Here is a 15,768-nt window from a genome sequence, read left to right on the forward strand (position 1 = left end):
ATGATGAATCAACATAAAATTAATATTTTGCTTTTGATATATGCTGGAGAGTTAAACCACCAGATAGGGTTTTTAGTTTTTTTTTATTCTTTAAGGGATTAAGGGACTGTACTGGTGAGGTCTCTGTGCTTTAGTTTCTAATTCTACACACCTGCAGTGGCTACTATCAGGGTGTCCCACTCTCCTTCTGTCGGAAAGCCTGTTAGTTCTGGGCTTGTCATTAAGAAAGCCCAGAAGGCTTGCAAACACGTGTGTATCTTGCTTATGTTAAAGTAGTTTTCTACAAATAATAAATATAAAAAGGAACCACAAACAAATGACAAAATATCAATATGGATTCTCTTTAAAAGCTTTTTTCACTTGCAATATCCATTTAATAAATTGTGGGGCTGGCAGAAAAAAAATGCTTCTTCTTTCTATTAATGTTTCATAATAGGGGTAACACATGGAAGAATTTAAGATAAAATGGGTGATCTTCCTATCTAATCTGCTCTTGGAAGCATTGACTATCTCTGTGCTGGAATCAATTGCATCCCTTGTAAAGTCACAATTCCCTTTTAATGGGCTGCTTCCCATGTTAGATATTTGGGGACTATTCTTCCCAGACATATAGAAGCCAGTTTTGAACTGAATTTCCTTACCCTTCTAGCAGCGATTTTAAAAAAGACCATTTATCTTGGCACAAGGGCACATTTTCATGAACTGCCAGGTGCAGCATCATGAAAATGAATTTCATGCCTTGTATACTGTATCTTTTTACTCCTCTACCAAGCTGCCTGCCACTAATGCAGGGTTATAGATTAGTGTCGTCTATCCTGCTTTTGGTCCCGGACTTGCTGATCTAGGCTTTCTGAGATTGAAATGAGAGGGTCTGTTCCAGATGAGACATTTCTTGGCAGTAGGTGGCCCTCAAGAGCATATTTTCACCAACTTAGCTTACACTGCTCTCTCTTTCTGGCACCAAATACAGCTTTCACATTTCCTTCCTCTGTCAGCCTTGCTTTTCTCCTATCAGCTCACCCTATTTGAGATCCTCTACTCACAAAAGACCCTTCTCTGCATCATGCAGTTTCACAAACCTACCATCTCCTTGTTTCCCCTTCGAAGGGCTTCACGTTGTCCTACATCACCAAATGGGAGAATGAGCTAGGCATTACTTTATCCAGTAAACCGACAGAGGATTCTTCGTTTCACATATAAGACATCGATATGTGCCAGATACCAGGAATCTGGTGTAAACTTTTGACATGCTGGTGTTACACTCCTCAACTGATGCTCAAGATGTTCCCTCCAAAATGTTGGAGGTGTGGTAAGGAGACCGGAACGTTGCTTCAAGTATTTTTGGCATGCCATAAACGCTGTGCCTTTTGGACCGAAGTTAGGCAAATAACTCTCTTAAAGCATTGTGGCAAAGAGTACCCTTGGGGCCTGACCTTCTTTCTTTCTATCTTTCTACTTCACCACCATGATATTCCTGGGGAAACCTACATACACTCTATTGTACCATTGCTTGTGAGCGCAGCGAAAAGCTGTATCCCAAATTATTGAAAACAGGCACCTCTGATTGCCCTGTCATTGGCAAAAGTAAAGGAGATTAATGAGGTGGAGGACTTGGAGACAACAGAAAAGGGCACAAGAGAGATCTTTCTAAAAAAAAGTAGTTATATTGGCACGATTTTGTCTATTCTCCAGCTTACACTTCTCTGCTACACTCTGATGCCACTAGTTAGACATGTGAGATCACCAGAGCTCACCAGGTGCCATGGTGTAAGAGTCGCTTATCCTCCGTGTTACAGTTCACGTCAGTGCTCATGAACATTTGGGTTGCCGGCTCCATGTTAATATTTGAACTACACCAATGTCTTACCTGGGCTGATGTTCATCATATTCTTGTTGGTCTGTGTACTTTCTATAAGCTTATGTCTGCTATCGATGCAGAATGAGACCCCTGTACTGTGTTTATTTGTTAAATAAAGAATTGAATAAAAAAAAGATAAAAAAGGATTACAGTTTGAAGTGTGAAAAAAATCCTAACTATATCTATTCTTAAAAATGTTCAGTCTCCCCTCCTCCTAGTTATCCTGCCTTACCCATATTAAAAAAAAGAAAAAGAAAAGATCTGTGTACTTACCTATTTGTAATCTGCACTGGTTTGTTCATGTGATCCCGCAGCTCCAGCTACCCTGTGTCGGTGAGCAAATTCTGCAGGGGAGAAGAGGATGCGCCGCCAACGGCTGGACCATGGGAGTCTATCGGTGATGTCAGGGCTTCTGGAATTCACTGCTGTTGTTGAGTGATCCCTTATACAGTGGGAGGGGGTGGGAACATTTTTAAGAATAGTTATAGCTAGGGTTTTCTTCTACTTTAAGCTTTCTTTGAATGTATTCCCTCTTCTTGTGCACTTGCCACTGATTGAGTAGTTTGCTACATAATAGAATTTTTTTTTTTTGTCTTTCAGGGCGGTGTTGGATCTTTTCCTGTCTGAATGTGATGAGATTGCCTTTTATGAAGAAGTTTAATCTTGAAGAATTTGAGTTCAGTCAGTCCTATCTGTTTTTCTGGGACAAGGTGTGTAGCCATTGTAAGATGACATAACATTTATCAGAATAGATTTTTCACCTGCCATTTCCTGTTCCCGTTGCCCAATCTATACAATGTTATTACTTAGTGCTCATCTCTATTAAATAAGAAAATAAATGTGATTTGTATCTTGCTATCCTTTGCTACCTTGTTATACAGAAAATGGCTTAAGGTATGCTCCCCCCCTTGCAGACATCATTAAAAATTATTGCTGTATAATACAGTTTGTGCTCAATTTATTTTATCAATTTGGTATCCCAACAGGTAGAACGCTGCAATTATTTCCTAAATGCCTTTGTTGAAACTGCACATCTGAATAAGCCAATTGATGGAAGGCTTATGCAATTTCTCCTTTCAAACCCCACCAATGATGGAGGACAGTGGGATATGCTGGTTAATCTTATAGGTAAGGGCTTACAATACAGTACCTTAGCTCTGTTTCCATCCAATTATATCTAACACTAATGAGCACAATGTTGAAACCTGATGTCAGCTAACAATTGTCAGAATTTAGCACCAACATTTATATTAGCATTAGTAACCTGATACATCAAGTTGCAATAACACTTAAAGCTTAAAAGCAAACAAATGTTAAATACTAGTTATGTGTGTTCTTTTTGTATCCTGGTCTTTAAGTATTTCTTCCAGATCCATACAATATTTCAGCATGAAACAACTTCTGCACTACAGACCGTAGTAAGGACCAGTCACTGCTGCTCCCTCTCCTTGTGCAAGATATGCAGTATTGTACCCACCTCGTCTGTAGTTTTTTGGGCAGCCTGTAGTGGAAGGACCTGCTCTGACGTACGGCTCTGCTGTCTGTATAGTTTGTGTTTCTCAGTGATGTCAATACTAAGTAATAATTGCATTTACAGAGGTATTTGGTGCACACAAAATAGATGACGTTCTTTGTGGAATACACCACTTATTCATAACATTATGACTACTGAGAGGTTAAGTGAATAACATGATTCTTAAAAGTAGTGCGGCGCTTAACCTAAATAAACCTCAAAATCATATAAATAACAAACACACTGAATAAACATAAATATATAAAAGTGCATCAAGTGCCCAAACAAAAATGGCCAATAGTCACCCTGGTGCCCTATTATACGTGAAATATAATAATGAAATATATACGTGAAATATAATAATGAAATATGTGAAATCACTCAAACGACCTATAATATATCAAATGACCCCTATAAACAGGGGATATAATAAATGGGACCAGTGACAAATGTGACCACACAGCAAATCACTTAAAAAACTCAAAAATTTCTAATTGTCCATAAATGAGTGCTTCAAACGACACAAAAAAACCATGGTATATGATTTTGAAGGTTATTTAGGTTAAGCGCTGCACTACTTTTAAGAATTATTTTACACTGTTGAGGTATCAGTTTTAAGTGTTGGCTATTTTTCAGGCCACTTCCTTTAAGCGCAGGAGGATTTTGTGTGTATATAAGTGACTAACATGGATTACCTTGTTAAAATGGCATCTGAAAGACTGAAATATATTAGGTAGCAAGTAAACATGTTTTATCTGAAGTTCATGTATTGAAAGCAGAAAAATGGGCATTGCAGTTTCCTTTGTATATGGGACTACATAGCTGCAGTCTAATCAGAATGCCCATGCTGACCCGTGTCCACAGCCAAAAGCACCTAAAATGGGCCATGAGCATCAAAACCCGGACCACAGAGCAATGGAGGATGGTGGTCTGGTCTGATTTGATCACATTTTCTTTTACATCATGTGGGTGGCCATCACTTACCTATGGAAGAGATGGCACCAGGATGCACTATGGGAAGAAGACAAGCCAGCACAGGCATTGTGATACTTTGGGCAATGTTCTGCTGGGAAACTTCTTGCCATTCATGTGGCTGTTACTTTGACACATACCACCTACCTAAACGTTGCTGACATGGAACAGTATTGCGTGATGGCAGTGGGCTCTTTCAGCAGGATAATACACCCTTCCACACTGGTTCAAGAATGATTTGAGGAACACCACAACGAGTTGGAAGTGTTGATTTGGCCTCCAAATTCTGCAGATCTCAATCCAATGGATCATTTGTGGGATGTGCTGGAAAATAAGTCCAACACATGGAGGCCCCACTCCACAACTTATAGGGCATAAAGTGGTTCTAAAAGCTGAAGACCCCCTAATGCTTATCGGAGCCTGATTTCAGTCAAGCGATGTGCATGACAGCTGAGGCTTTCCTGGGTCTCTCCTTCCTCTTTTGCTGAGACACCATTGGCTCTTACTGCTGTCAGTCACAGCCAGTGAGAAATAAGCGGTGGGCGGGGCTGAGCTGCACTCTGACACACAGAGGAGGCTTGGGAGCCAGCACATACGTGTGCCCCCAGAGCAATCAGCTTGCTTTGGGGCACTCAGCAGGGGAGAGGAGCCAGGAGTGCCAGTGGGGGGGGACCTGAGAAGAGGAGAGTTGGTGCTGTTCTGTGCAAAACCATTGCATAGAGCAGGTTAGTGTCTCTTTAAGGCCTCATTCACACAATACATGTAGAAAAACTGATGGAAAGTGACGTGCAGATTTCACTTGCAGAGGCACAGTGTTCATGCGCTCTTTAATGAGTTTTATACATGTTGCAGATTCCTGCGTAGAAAAAAAATTCACATGATTTTTGCGTTGTGGTGTGAACAGGGTACATAGAGAACAAATTATTTTGCTGTGCCCTTGCAGAATGTGAGCAGAAAAACTGATGTCTCTTCACATTGGTGTGAACGAGCCCTAAAGGATCTGATGCCGATAGCTAGGTGCCAGATACCATAGCATACATTCAGAAGTCTAGTGGGTTCCGTGCCTTGACTGGTCAGGGCTGTTATGGCATGGGACTCAATATTAGGTGGATAGACATAATTTTATGGCTGATCAGTGTATATTTTAAGCACTTCCTCTCTAGAGTCACTTTATTTATTTTTGTACCCCTTTAAATAAGCATTTTTGTCTAGAAAATTATTTAAAACCCCCAGAATAATTTATATCTTCTGAATTATTTAATATTATTTATTATAATAATGTAATAACATTTTCTGAAAGCAGGGGCCCTGTAGAATAAAAAAGATGGTAGTTACAATTTTTTGAATAAAGGAAGGAGTTTTATGAACTGCCAGAGAAACATACAACTATACTAAAGCTGCAAGCACCAAAAGTGTTCCATCACTCAAAAAGCAAATCAAACAATAAATAAATAGTTGTGCGCTGTAAGTCTCAAACTAAATGAAGTGCATAATAATTAATAAGAGGGTGAATAAATAAATAGAAAAATCAATAGCCCACCCACCTATGTATACATAACAAACACAATTTACTAAAGGGAATGATAAACACCTGACAGAGCCCAATAAACAAACCTAAATATTGCAATAGCCAATAGCCTACACAGTGAGTGTGCGTAACTGTATAAATCTAAAACATGCAGCAATACAAAATGCACAAGTGTAAGTGAGCTATTCAACTGGTAAACACCTGGCCATCTAGTAAAAACCATGTAAAAAAATATAACTATATCACGAACACAATAAAATATATTTCGCATATAGGTACAATGAACCAAGGGTGGATAAAACAGTGCTATATCAAAAGATAATAATCAGTAGAACAAAAAGTGTCAGTCCACAGTGATAATCCTAAAAAGGTTCACAGAGAATCTTACCCTTGGTACACCATTGTGTCCACCACCACCAAGCATGCATGATCACCTCCAAGCCTTGACCTATAAATAACAGGCCAAAAAGCGTTCAAACCAACATCCAAATGCCTCTGCAAGTCAGGGCTGGTGAGATTCTGCTCCAACAGGTCTCCGACTTAGGGGTGTACTCTAGGCCCTTGCCACCAAAGCATGCCGGGAAGTGTAGTTCATTGACAGCCTGGGTCAGCTATGTGCCTGAGCTGCACTAATCCAATGGCTTTATTTTAATAAGGCAGCCGATAGTTCTCTTCATAGAGCCATAGCCTCAAGAGTCCCAAATATTTCTTAGCATCTTACCCAGAAGCTTCCTACAAAATATATTTGTATTTAAAAAAGGGGGAAAAAAAGAGAGAAAAGAAAGTCAAGCAGTAGTGTCTGCAGCAATAAGGACAGCTTTATCCAATATAAATATATATCATGGCCAAAAATATTGGCACCACTGTATTTCTGTCATTTAATGCACCACTTCACTCAGAAAATTGTTGCAATTACAAATGTTTAGGCATTCTCATACCCGAGACTGTATACTCCTTGGAGTGGGCAGCTGAGTGTTTGGATTTTCATGCGTATTTAACTCAGTGATAGCACTAGACGTGTGAGTAGACTACATTGATTTTACCTATTAAAAATACTTTAAGGTTTTCCAGTATGGCGGTCTCCGTTTACTTCCTCTTATATGTGGTATGAAGCATATGGCTGGAGGATAAGTGGAACATCTAATCCTAAGATGTGTTGGACGGCCCCATTATAAATACAGCAAGTATATTATGACTGACCTGTAGTGGGTAATTATATCTATCTGGTGAGTTCTCTGTGTTGGTGGTAGAAGAGCACTGGAGAATAGCACCAGAACACAGGATTGTTTTTTTGAAGATTTCGCTGAAACCCCCCCCCCCCCCTTTTTTTTTTTTCTTTTTTTTTTTCTGTGTTTGATGCACAAACAATTTGTCAGCCACGTTGGCAGTATTTGTTTCAATTTGTTATGTGGACTTTATATTTTTTATATATTTTTAATTTATTTTATCTTGAATATGTTTTTGGTTGATTATGCACAGTGATTTATGACATTTGATTGTAGCACATGTGCGCTGTAAAGGTTTATTTTGATGATTTAGAGCAGTGGTCTCCAAACTGCAGCCCTTCGCTTGTCTTTTTGTCCAGCCCATGGGGCACAATTCCTGCCACTGACACCAGTGATGGGGTGCTATTCCTTCCACTGGCACCAATGATAAGACACTATTCTGCTCCCTGACATCAACATTGGGGCACTGTTCCTCACACTGACACCAACAATGGGGCACCAATAATTCTCCTAATACCAAAGATGGAACAATGCATATTCCCACTGATGCCAGAACATTTTCTACTTCCAGTGGCTACTGTCTTCCCCCCTAAAGTGTGATGCACAATAAATTGGCCCTTTGTTTAGAAAGTTTGAAAACCCCTGATTTAGAGTGTAAGAGCACTTTGATTGCAGCTGCTCGTGTGCATATGAACATTCGTCCTAGCGCAGGTGTACAGTATATCTTGGTTCTCATGTTTATTTCTCTTGTTTGTTTTGGTATGATTTTAAAGTGGAGAAACAAAAACCCAAATCTGACTCATTCCAAGTAAAACCCAAAAATGACTTGACAAAATTATTGGCACCTTCTCAAAATTGAAAAAAATAACTCCATTCCAAGTTTGTGATGCTCCTGTAATTAAACTCACTTATATCAATTAACAGGTGCTGACAATATAGAAATCACACTGTCAACCAATTAAAATGGTGACAAATTGACTCATCCTTTCTGTTGTGTGTCTCTGTGTGCCTCATGGAGCATGGAGAAGAGAAAGAGCAGCAACGAACTGTCTCAGGACTTGAGAACTAAAATTGTGGAAAAGTGTGGACAATCTCAAGGTTACAAGCCCATCTCCAGAGATTTTAATGTTCCTGTGTCCACTGTGCACAGCATTGTCAAGCGGTTTAAAGCCCATGGCACTGTAGCTAATCTCCCTGGACATGGATGAAAGAAATTTTGCAACGAAGGATTGTTGGAATGGTGACTAAAGAACCTTGATTGACTTTCAGACAAATTCAAGCTGACCTTCAGGCACAGGGTACAACTATGTCAGCTCGCACTATACGTCACCATCTGAATGAAAAGGGACACTATGGTAGGAGACCTAGGAGGACCCCACTGCTGACACAGAAACATAAAAAAGCCAGATTGGAGTTTGCCAAAACTTACCTAAGGAAGCCAAAATCCTTTTGGGAGAATGTGCTGTGGACAGACGAAACAAAAGTACAGCTTTTTTGCTAAAGCCCATCATTCTGCTGGTTTCAGAAAAAGAAATGAGACCTTTAAAGAAAAGAATACAGTCCTTACAGTCAGGGGTGCACCGATACCTGTATTGGTATCCGTGCCGATAACAAGTATTTTCATGAGTACTCATACTTGTGAAAATACTCCTAATTCCTTAACCGATACTTTGCGGTGCGATTTGCGTTAATGGACGCAAATTGCACCACAAAGATTATCATGCAATTTGAACAGCAATGTGATTCCCCACTACACCTGTGTGAACCCAGGCTTGTCATAGTCCGAGTTCACACAGGAGTGGTGTGGGAAACTTCCCTGCAGGCATCTCATGCGGAGTCTCGGTGGTAAGAGAAGAGAGAAAGCGGTGGGGCTTTCTTTGCTCTCCTTGCAGCTATGACAATTCGGACTAGAGGGCTGTTGATTGGTCACATTCTCTCCTCTCCTTGCAGCAATGACAGTTTGGGCTAGATGGCATTTGATTGGTGTTCACTGTCCATGTGATAGTGCTGCTGACCATTCAAAAGTCCTCTAGCCTGAACTGTCATCGCTGCCAGAAGAGGAAAGAAGGCGGCAGGGATTTCAAATCCCTGCCACTTTCTGTCCTCTTACCAGTAAGACTCAGCATGGAATGCCTGCAGGGAGGTTTCCCACACTGCTCCTGTGTGAATTTAGGCTATGACAAGCTTGGGTTCACACAGGAGCAGTGGGGAAACCGCATGCGATTTGGACAGGAATCACATTCCTGTTCAAATTGCATGCTATTCTTTGCAATGCAAATCACACCGCAAAGTATCCGTAATCAGTATCGGCGAGTACTTGACTGAAAGTATCAGTACTTGCCGATTTAAAAAAAAAAAAAAAAAAAATGGTACCGATGCATCCCTACTTGCAGTCAAACATGGTGGGGGTTCACTGATGTTTTGGGGTTGCTTTGCTGCTTCAGGCACTGGATGTCTTGACCGTGTGCATGGCATTATGAAATCCGAAGACTACTAAGCAATTCTGGGGGGCAATGTAGAGCCCAGTGTCGGAAAGATGGACCACCGTTAGAGGTCATGGGTCTTCCAGCAGGATAATGACCCAAAGCACACATCAAAAAGCACCCAGAAATGGTTTCAGGCAAAGCGCTGGTGAGTACTGAACTGGCCAGCAATGAGTCCAGATCTCAATCCAATAGAGCACCTGTGGAAAGATCTCAAAACAGTAGTTGGGAAAAGGAACCCTTCCAATCTGAGAGACCTGGAGCAGTTGGCGAAGGAAGAGTGGTCCAGAATTCCACAAGAGAGGTGTAAGAAACTCAATGATGGTTACAAGAAGCAATTGATTTCAGTTATTTTTTCCAAGGGGTGTGCTACCAAATATTAAATGAGGGTGCCACTTTTTTATGTAATACCAATGCAAACAAAAGAAATAAACATGAGAATGCTTAAACATTTGTAATTGCAACAATTGTCTCTCTTTTATATTGTAAAGCGCTGAGCAAACTGTTGGCGCTATATACATTCTGTATAATAGAAATATATATCATACACTGTGTGTGTGTGTGTATATATATATATGTGTGTATATATATATATATATATATATATATATATATATATATATATATATATATATATATATATATATATATATATAGCCAGGCAGGAGCCTAGACCTCAATGTATGTCAATCTACAACCTTCATGAACCAGCAGTAAGCCAGAGGGTATCCCAGGTGGTCGTGATTGTGCGCCTGCCTGCCTGGGATGCACATATAGGCAGTTGGTGTCAGCTGCAAGATGCCAAACTAGTACCCTGGCTAATTGCTGGAGGAGAGGTACTAGCCAGCAGCATCTGTATGAGCAGCCAGGTGATCTTGATGGCTCATGTAGATGCTCCTGGCTGGTAACTTCCAAGTCGAGCAGTTAGCTTCCCTATATAGCACTAATGAAGGGGGAGTTTTGTCTGGCCCCTGAAACTTTTTTGCATCAACCAATAAATCATTTGCACTCTTTTTGTCATTTGGTCTGGCTCTCCTTTGGTGCATGTTGTGTGTGTTGTGTTTTTTTTTTTTTTCTAGAAATCTGACAGGGGTCCTAGGTATTCCTCACTCTGCTAAAGAAAAACATTGTAATTTCTGTCTATGTTGCTGTTGGAGGGTTACCCTTACCTTCCTGTCTGCTAAAACTTTGTGAGTAGGACAGGAAGTTAGGGTAAATCTATCCAGCAGGGACGTGGATAGCCGTAAAAACCTGAGAGACATTCTTATCTCTTACCCCTCCTCACCCTTTCTGTACATTTTAAATGCAATCCGTTCAGTTCTTTCTTATTACTAAAGACTTACTTTAACAAATGATGCATTTTACATCCTGTTTTCTTTTAGAAAAATATGGTGTCATCCCAAAAAAATGTTTCCCTGAATCTCACACCTCAGAGGCCACACGGAGGATGAATGACATTCTTAACCACAAGGTGAGGGTGGTGTAGAGTATGAAAAGAGTGAGCTTTTAACAGTATCCGTGATACACATATAGGTCTATCCAGTAAGCTAAATAGTTATGTGCTGAGCGGGGTAAATCCATAGCATTCATGGAATTCATTTTTCAGTGATCTGACTTCAATAAGCTGAAATCTGATTTTGCTGTTATGAATTGCTGCACCTTGCATTATCCAATTGTCCTTTGTGTTGTTTTACTGAAAAAGTCCTTTAGTTTCATTTTGCAGCTTAAAGCAGAAAATTCACATATGGAGTATATCATAGGTTGATAAAAGAGCATCTGCACTTTCCTGTGTTCACCTAGAGTCACAGTGGGCCAGAAGCCCAAATAGGTTGTGGCAGATGTTTTATATATTTGGAAGAGTTTAAATCCTAGGACATTTATACTTTACAAAATATTTGACATCACAGAACAGTGACCAGATGAGTTGAGGCATCAAAAACAGTACATTGTGGCCTCATCCATATAACTGATACCTGTAAGTTGATTACCTGGCACTTTCGCCCATATATCATATGAATGCATGTCCATATACAGTCAAAATACAGATTAGCTGACATGCATATGCTAAGAAGTGTGAGATTGCTGTGTCATTAGCTTCATATTTATAATGTGCATATCTTCCCTTCTGATTAGGTCCTAACTCTTATGAGCGTAATGTAGAAGTGATGACCTTTTATGGTCTGCAAGGATTAGCTCAAAATGCAAAGTTTGAAGAGACTGGTCTACACAGCAGTGTGCTTTTTAGGGGGTTTCTTTCCTGCTTTAGAGCTGAAAAACATACGTCTACCCTCTGAGTTGATGCAAAATTGCAAATTGATATGGCACCATACAAGCTTTAACCTCATGGCTATTTGATCATACTGGATGGTATGTTTATTTCTTGATATTTTTTCCCAGCACAGACTTTCACTTTAGATATTATCCCACTTTCATAAATTTCAGACAACCGTCTGGGGTCATTTTCTATTCAGAAGAGACAGGCCTGGACACATACTCTGTTCATATCTGCTCTGATGGTGCCTATGCAGCAATTGTCTCCATGAAAGCCCTGACTGATTGTGGGCAAAACCCACCTGTTTTCAGTCTCTTACCTTTTGGTTATCTATTCTGTTTATTATTATTATTATTATTATTATTTCACTGTCCAAACAGACCCACCCCCTAGACTGACATTTCTATTCATTTTACGTAAGTTGTATTCTTGTTTACTCATTGAGCTTTTAAAAAATGTAAACCGTAAAGCTGTGGTGTACACTAAAAGCTGTGTTGTGATCATGTGTTTCTAAAAAGGGAAAAAACACCCTTTTAAGTACTGGAGTCCTGGACACAGATTTAAAATCACACTTTGACTGCATGGCTATTTGTATTTGTTTTAACATTGCATTCAGAGTAAGCTGGTTCTGCAGGCACCCCTGGCATTAGTGCTGAGAGCTGTCCTTGACATCACCGCACTTCCTGTCAGTATGGAAGCTCAGGCAGAGATGTTGCAGTTCTGTTCAGACTCTCCTTGATATAGTTTCCAACTTTACAATAACCCTCATGCAGTTCAATCTCCAGAGCAAGCCAGAAGGGGCCTAGAAATAAAAATGTGTGCCTTGTTTTTATGGTTTTGATCACACAATCCCATTTGCCTAGTGCTGACTTTATTCATATCGGTCATACAAGGTGGAATGCTTAATATACACATTCAAAGATCATAAACAGATTTGTACTTGACTTTCATAGTTGCATCCATGTTAGGGTATAACTAAGAGCTAAACTGTTTTGTTTTGGATAGTGTGGAGAGGGATTAGAAGATTTGTCAGTTTATTACTGTCCATACCTCAGTTAGGGAGATTCACCCTCTCTATTTGTCCTGGTTACTATTACCATCAAAAATGAAAGAAAATCCCAAATTTTGGGTCGATACCAGAACAGGAGTAGAGGGGAAATCTTCCAGTGGGTACATCATGCTGGATTTTCCTCACTTTGGAGAGATTTCCTCTCGATTCCTGTTTTGGCTATGGAGCAGGAAGTAATGGGAAATCTCCCCAATGGGACATAAATGGCAAAAAAACTGACGGGTTATCCTTGCGTAAATTATAATTACGTAAAAGGAAAAAAAATATTTTCCTTTTAGTTCTGCTTCAATGGTATACGGAGTATAACTGAAAAAAATGACTTCTGTGTATTTGCAGATGAGGGAATATTGCTTACGGCTGAGGAACATGGTCTCCAGCAGCTGTACAAAGGAAGAGATCTCTGCAGCTTTGGATACTATGACTGAAGAGGTAACTGTTTGCATGTATTATTTTTAGCTAATGTATTTCATAGGACCATAAGGACTTTGCTCAGCTACGTAAAACACAACATATAATGTCTCTTTATCCTGAGAGTTTACAAACCATTGATATGCTCTATGCATGTAAAATTCTCAATAGGGATTTCATAATTCTATGCGATTATAAAAAGCCACAAAAACACCCTATTAAAGGAAACCTGTACTGAGAGGAAGGTTACATCTGCCATTGCTGAGCTGAAAATGCATGTTCTCTGACTGTCCCTAGTCACTAACCCAAGACAAGCATGCAGACTGGTGAGTTTGAACTCCTTAATTAAATACTTGTTCTGGGTTATTGATTAGGAACGTTGGATTAGCATGAGGACCAGACAACCATATATTTTGGAAAGAGAGGTTAGCAGCCTCCATAGTTCTCAGTTTTGTTTTAAAAACAAACCAAGAAATGTATGCAGAAACATCATAGCCATCTTAGCCACTAGATGGCAATGTAGGAGAGGAAATGCACAACTAACATTTACCAATATAGTGGGAAACTTCCATTGCTGATTAACAGCTGGATGGCTGCTGAGGTGGTACAAATCAGGGGCCAATCATTGATTTATTGTTTTTTTCAGGTACTTATTTAGCGCTGTCAGTTTACGCAGCGTTTTACATATTGTACATTCACATCAGTCCCTAACCCTCAAGGGGTGTACAATCTAAGGTCCCTAACTTACATTCATACATACACATACTAGGGCCAATTTAGAGTGGATCCAATTAAACTACCAGCATGTCTTTGGAGTGTGGAAGGAAATCGGAGTACACAGAGAAAACCCAATCAAACACAAGGAGAAAATGCAAACACCAGGCAGGTGGTGCCGTTTCTGGGATTTGAACCAATGACCCTAGTACTGCCAGGCGCAGAAGTGCTAACCATTTAGCCATTTTGCTGCCCAAATCATAATTTTTATTTGCTTGGAGGTAATTTCCATAAACCTTTTTTCCAGATTAAAGTTAAATTCCAGGCAGATAAAAAAACACTCCACTTATGGATTCCTTGAAACCTCTTTTTTAAAAAAAAGTAGCTAGTGTACATACCTGAATCTGATTCAACAGTCACTTCTTGTAATCCTCTGTAGAGCAGCACACAGGCTGATAGAGAAATGGGCAACAGTAGGACTCCGTAGACAATGATTCAAACATTTTCCTGGGTGTAAACTGTAAAATTACATTAAATAGATACTAAATAATAAAAAATTACAATTTGCAATATAGAGGTGTAGTCCTTCACATTAAACCATTTAGGAGACGCCACTCGTAAATAAAGTTAATAGTCAACTTCATGTGAGGATTGCTGAATCCCACAATAAAAAAAATCAGCAAATGGAAATCCACATCTGTCTATCAAGCCAAATGAACAGAGTCCTTAGGCGTAAATCCCATTCCTCTGATGATAAATGCCGTAGGCTCTGTTCATTTTGCTTGGATGACATACAGTGGGGAAAATAATTATTTGATCCCCTGCAGATTTTGTAAGTTTGCCCATACGTTTATTTTAAATGATAGAGACAGAATATCAGCCAAAAATCCAGAAAAAACACATGATACAAATGTTATAAATTGAGTTGCAGTTCACTCACTTCCTTTTTTTGGGTTCGAAGCAGCCGAGATTCCATCTGTTGACGCTGCACAGACCCTGGCAACAGGGAGGCCTAGCATGCCCTGACTTATTTAAATATCTGGCGGCAATGCTTACACATGCTCATAATTGGATGATTGCAGATGACTCTAATGCATCAGTAGTGTTGGAAGCCTCCTGCTTGGGCTCCTTTGAGGCATTGAGGAATCTTGTCTACCGGGGCCCAACAGCTCCTCTTTCAATGACCGGGCAATGAAAACAGTAAAACCTTTTTACAGCCATGGTCTCTAGCTCATACAGATCAGCAGGTTCCTATGGGAATTTTCTCTCAACATACCCCACTATGGTGTAACCCTAGTTTGCCTGAATTTGCTATGATCCCTGACCCTTATGTCTGGGCAGTGAAGGGCATTAAGTACATTTACCAAATCTGTTCTGGAGGGGCAATTACGCACTTTTGACAGCCTGAAACAGCAATACGGTCTCCCACGTACTTATTTGTTTAGATACTTACAACTTAGACACGCTTTTCTTACTCAATTTCCAGTAACACCTGTTGTTTTTTGTGGATCTGATTTGGAGAGTTTGCTCAGAGGTGACACTTTGGGCAAACCTCTATCCAATATATACAGAGAATTGCTTCCCTCTGTCCATAAGAGACTTGAGGCACTTAAAACTAAGTGGCTAGTTGATTTTCCGGACCTGGATGATGAGGATTGGGAAGAAGTATGGGAATGTTCCTTTCAGCATCTGTTCTCCGTTAAAGACAGGCTGATACAGTTTAAA

The 15,768-nt window shown here is 39.9% G+C and overlaps 1 protein-coding gene across 2 annotated transcripts in view; it reads left to right on the top strand.

The window, feature by feature from the left end:
* BLMH (bleomycin hydrolase) overlaps window positions 1-15,768 on the top strand; it is a 105,780-nt gene that overhangs the window by 27,549 nt on the left and 62,463 nt on the right. For both annotated transcript variants that reach the window (XM_089683041.1, XM_089683040.1), the window contains 4 exons: window positions 2,459-2,568; window positions 2,845-2,986; window positions 10,963-11,051; window positions 13,258-13,350. In XM_089683041.1, the coding sequence (XP_089539167.1) occupies window positions 2,459-2,568; window positions 2,845-2,986; window positions 10,963-11,051; window positions 13,258-13,350 (434 nt within the window). The remainder of the gene's footprint in view (window positions 1-2,458; window positions 2,569-2,844; window positions 2,987-10,962; window positions 11,052-13,257; window positions 13,351-15,768) is intronic.

This window comes from Staurois parvus, unplaced genomic scaffold (genome assembly GCF_062004578.1).
Source record: "Staurois parvus isolate SC_StPar_1 unplaced genomic scaffold, SC_StPar_1.0 ptg000299l, whole genome shotgun sequence".
NCBI classification, from domain to species: Eukaryota; Metazoa; Chordata; class Amphibia; order Anura; family Ranidae; genus Staurois; species Staurois parvus.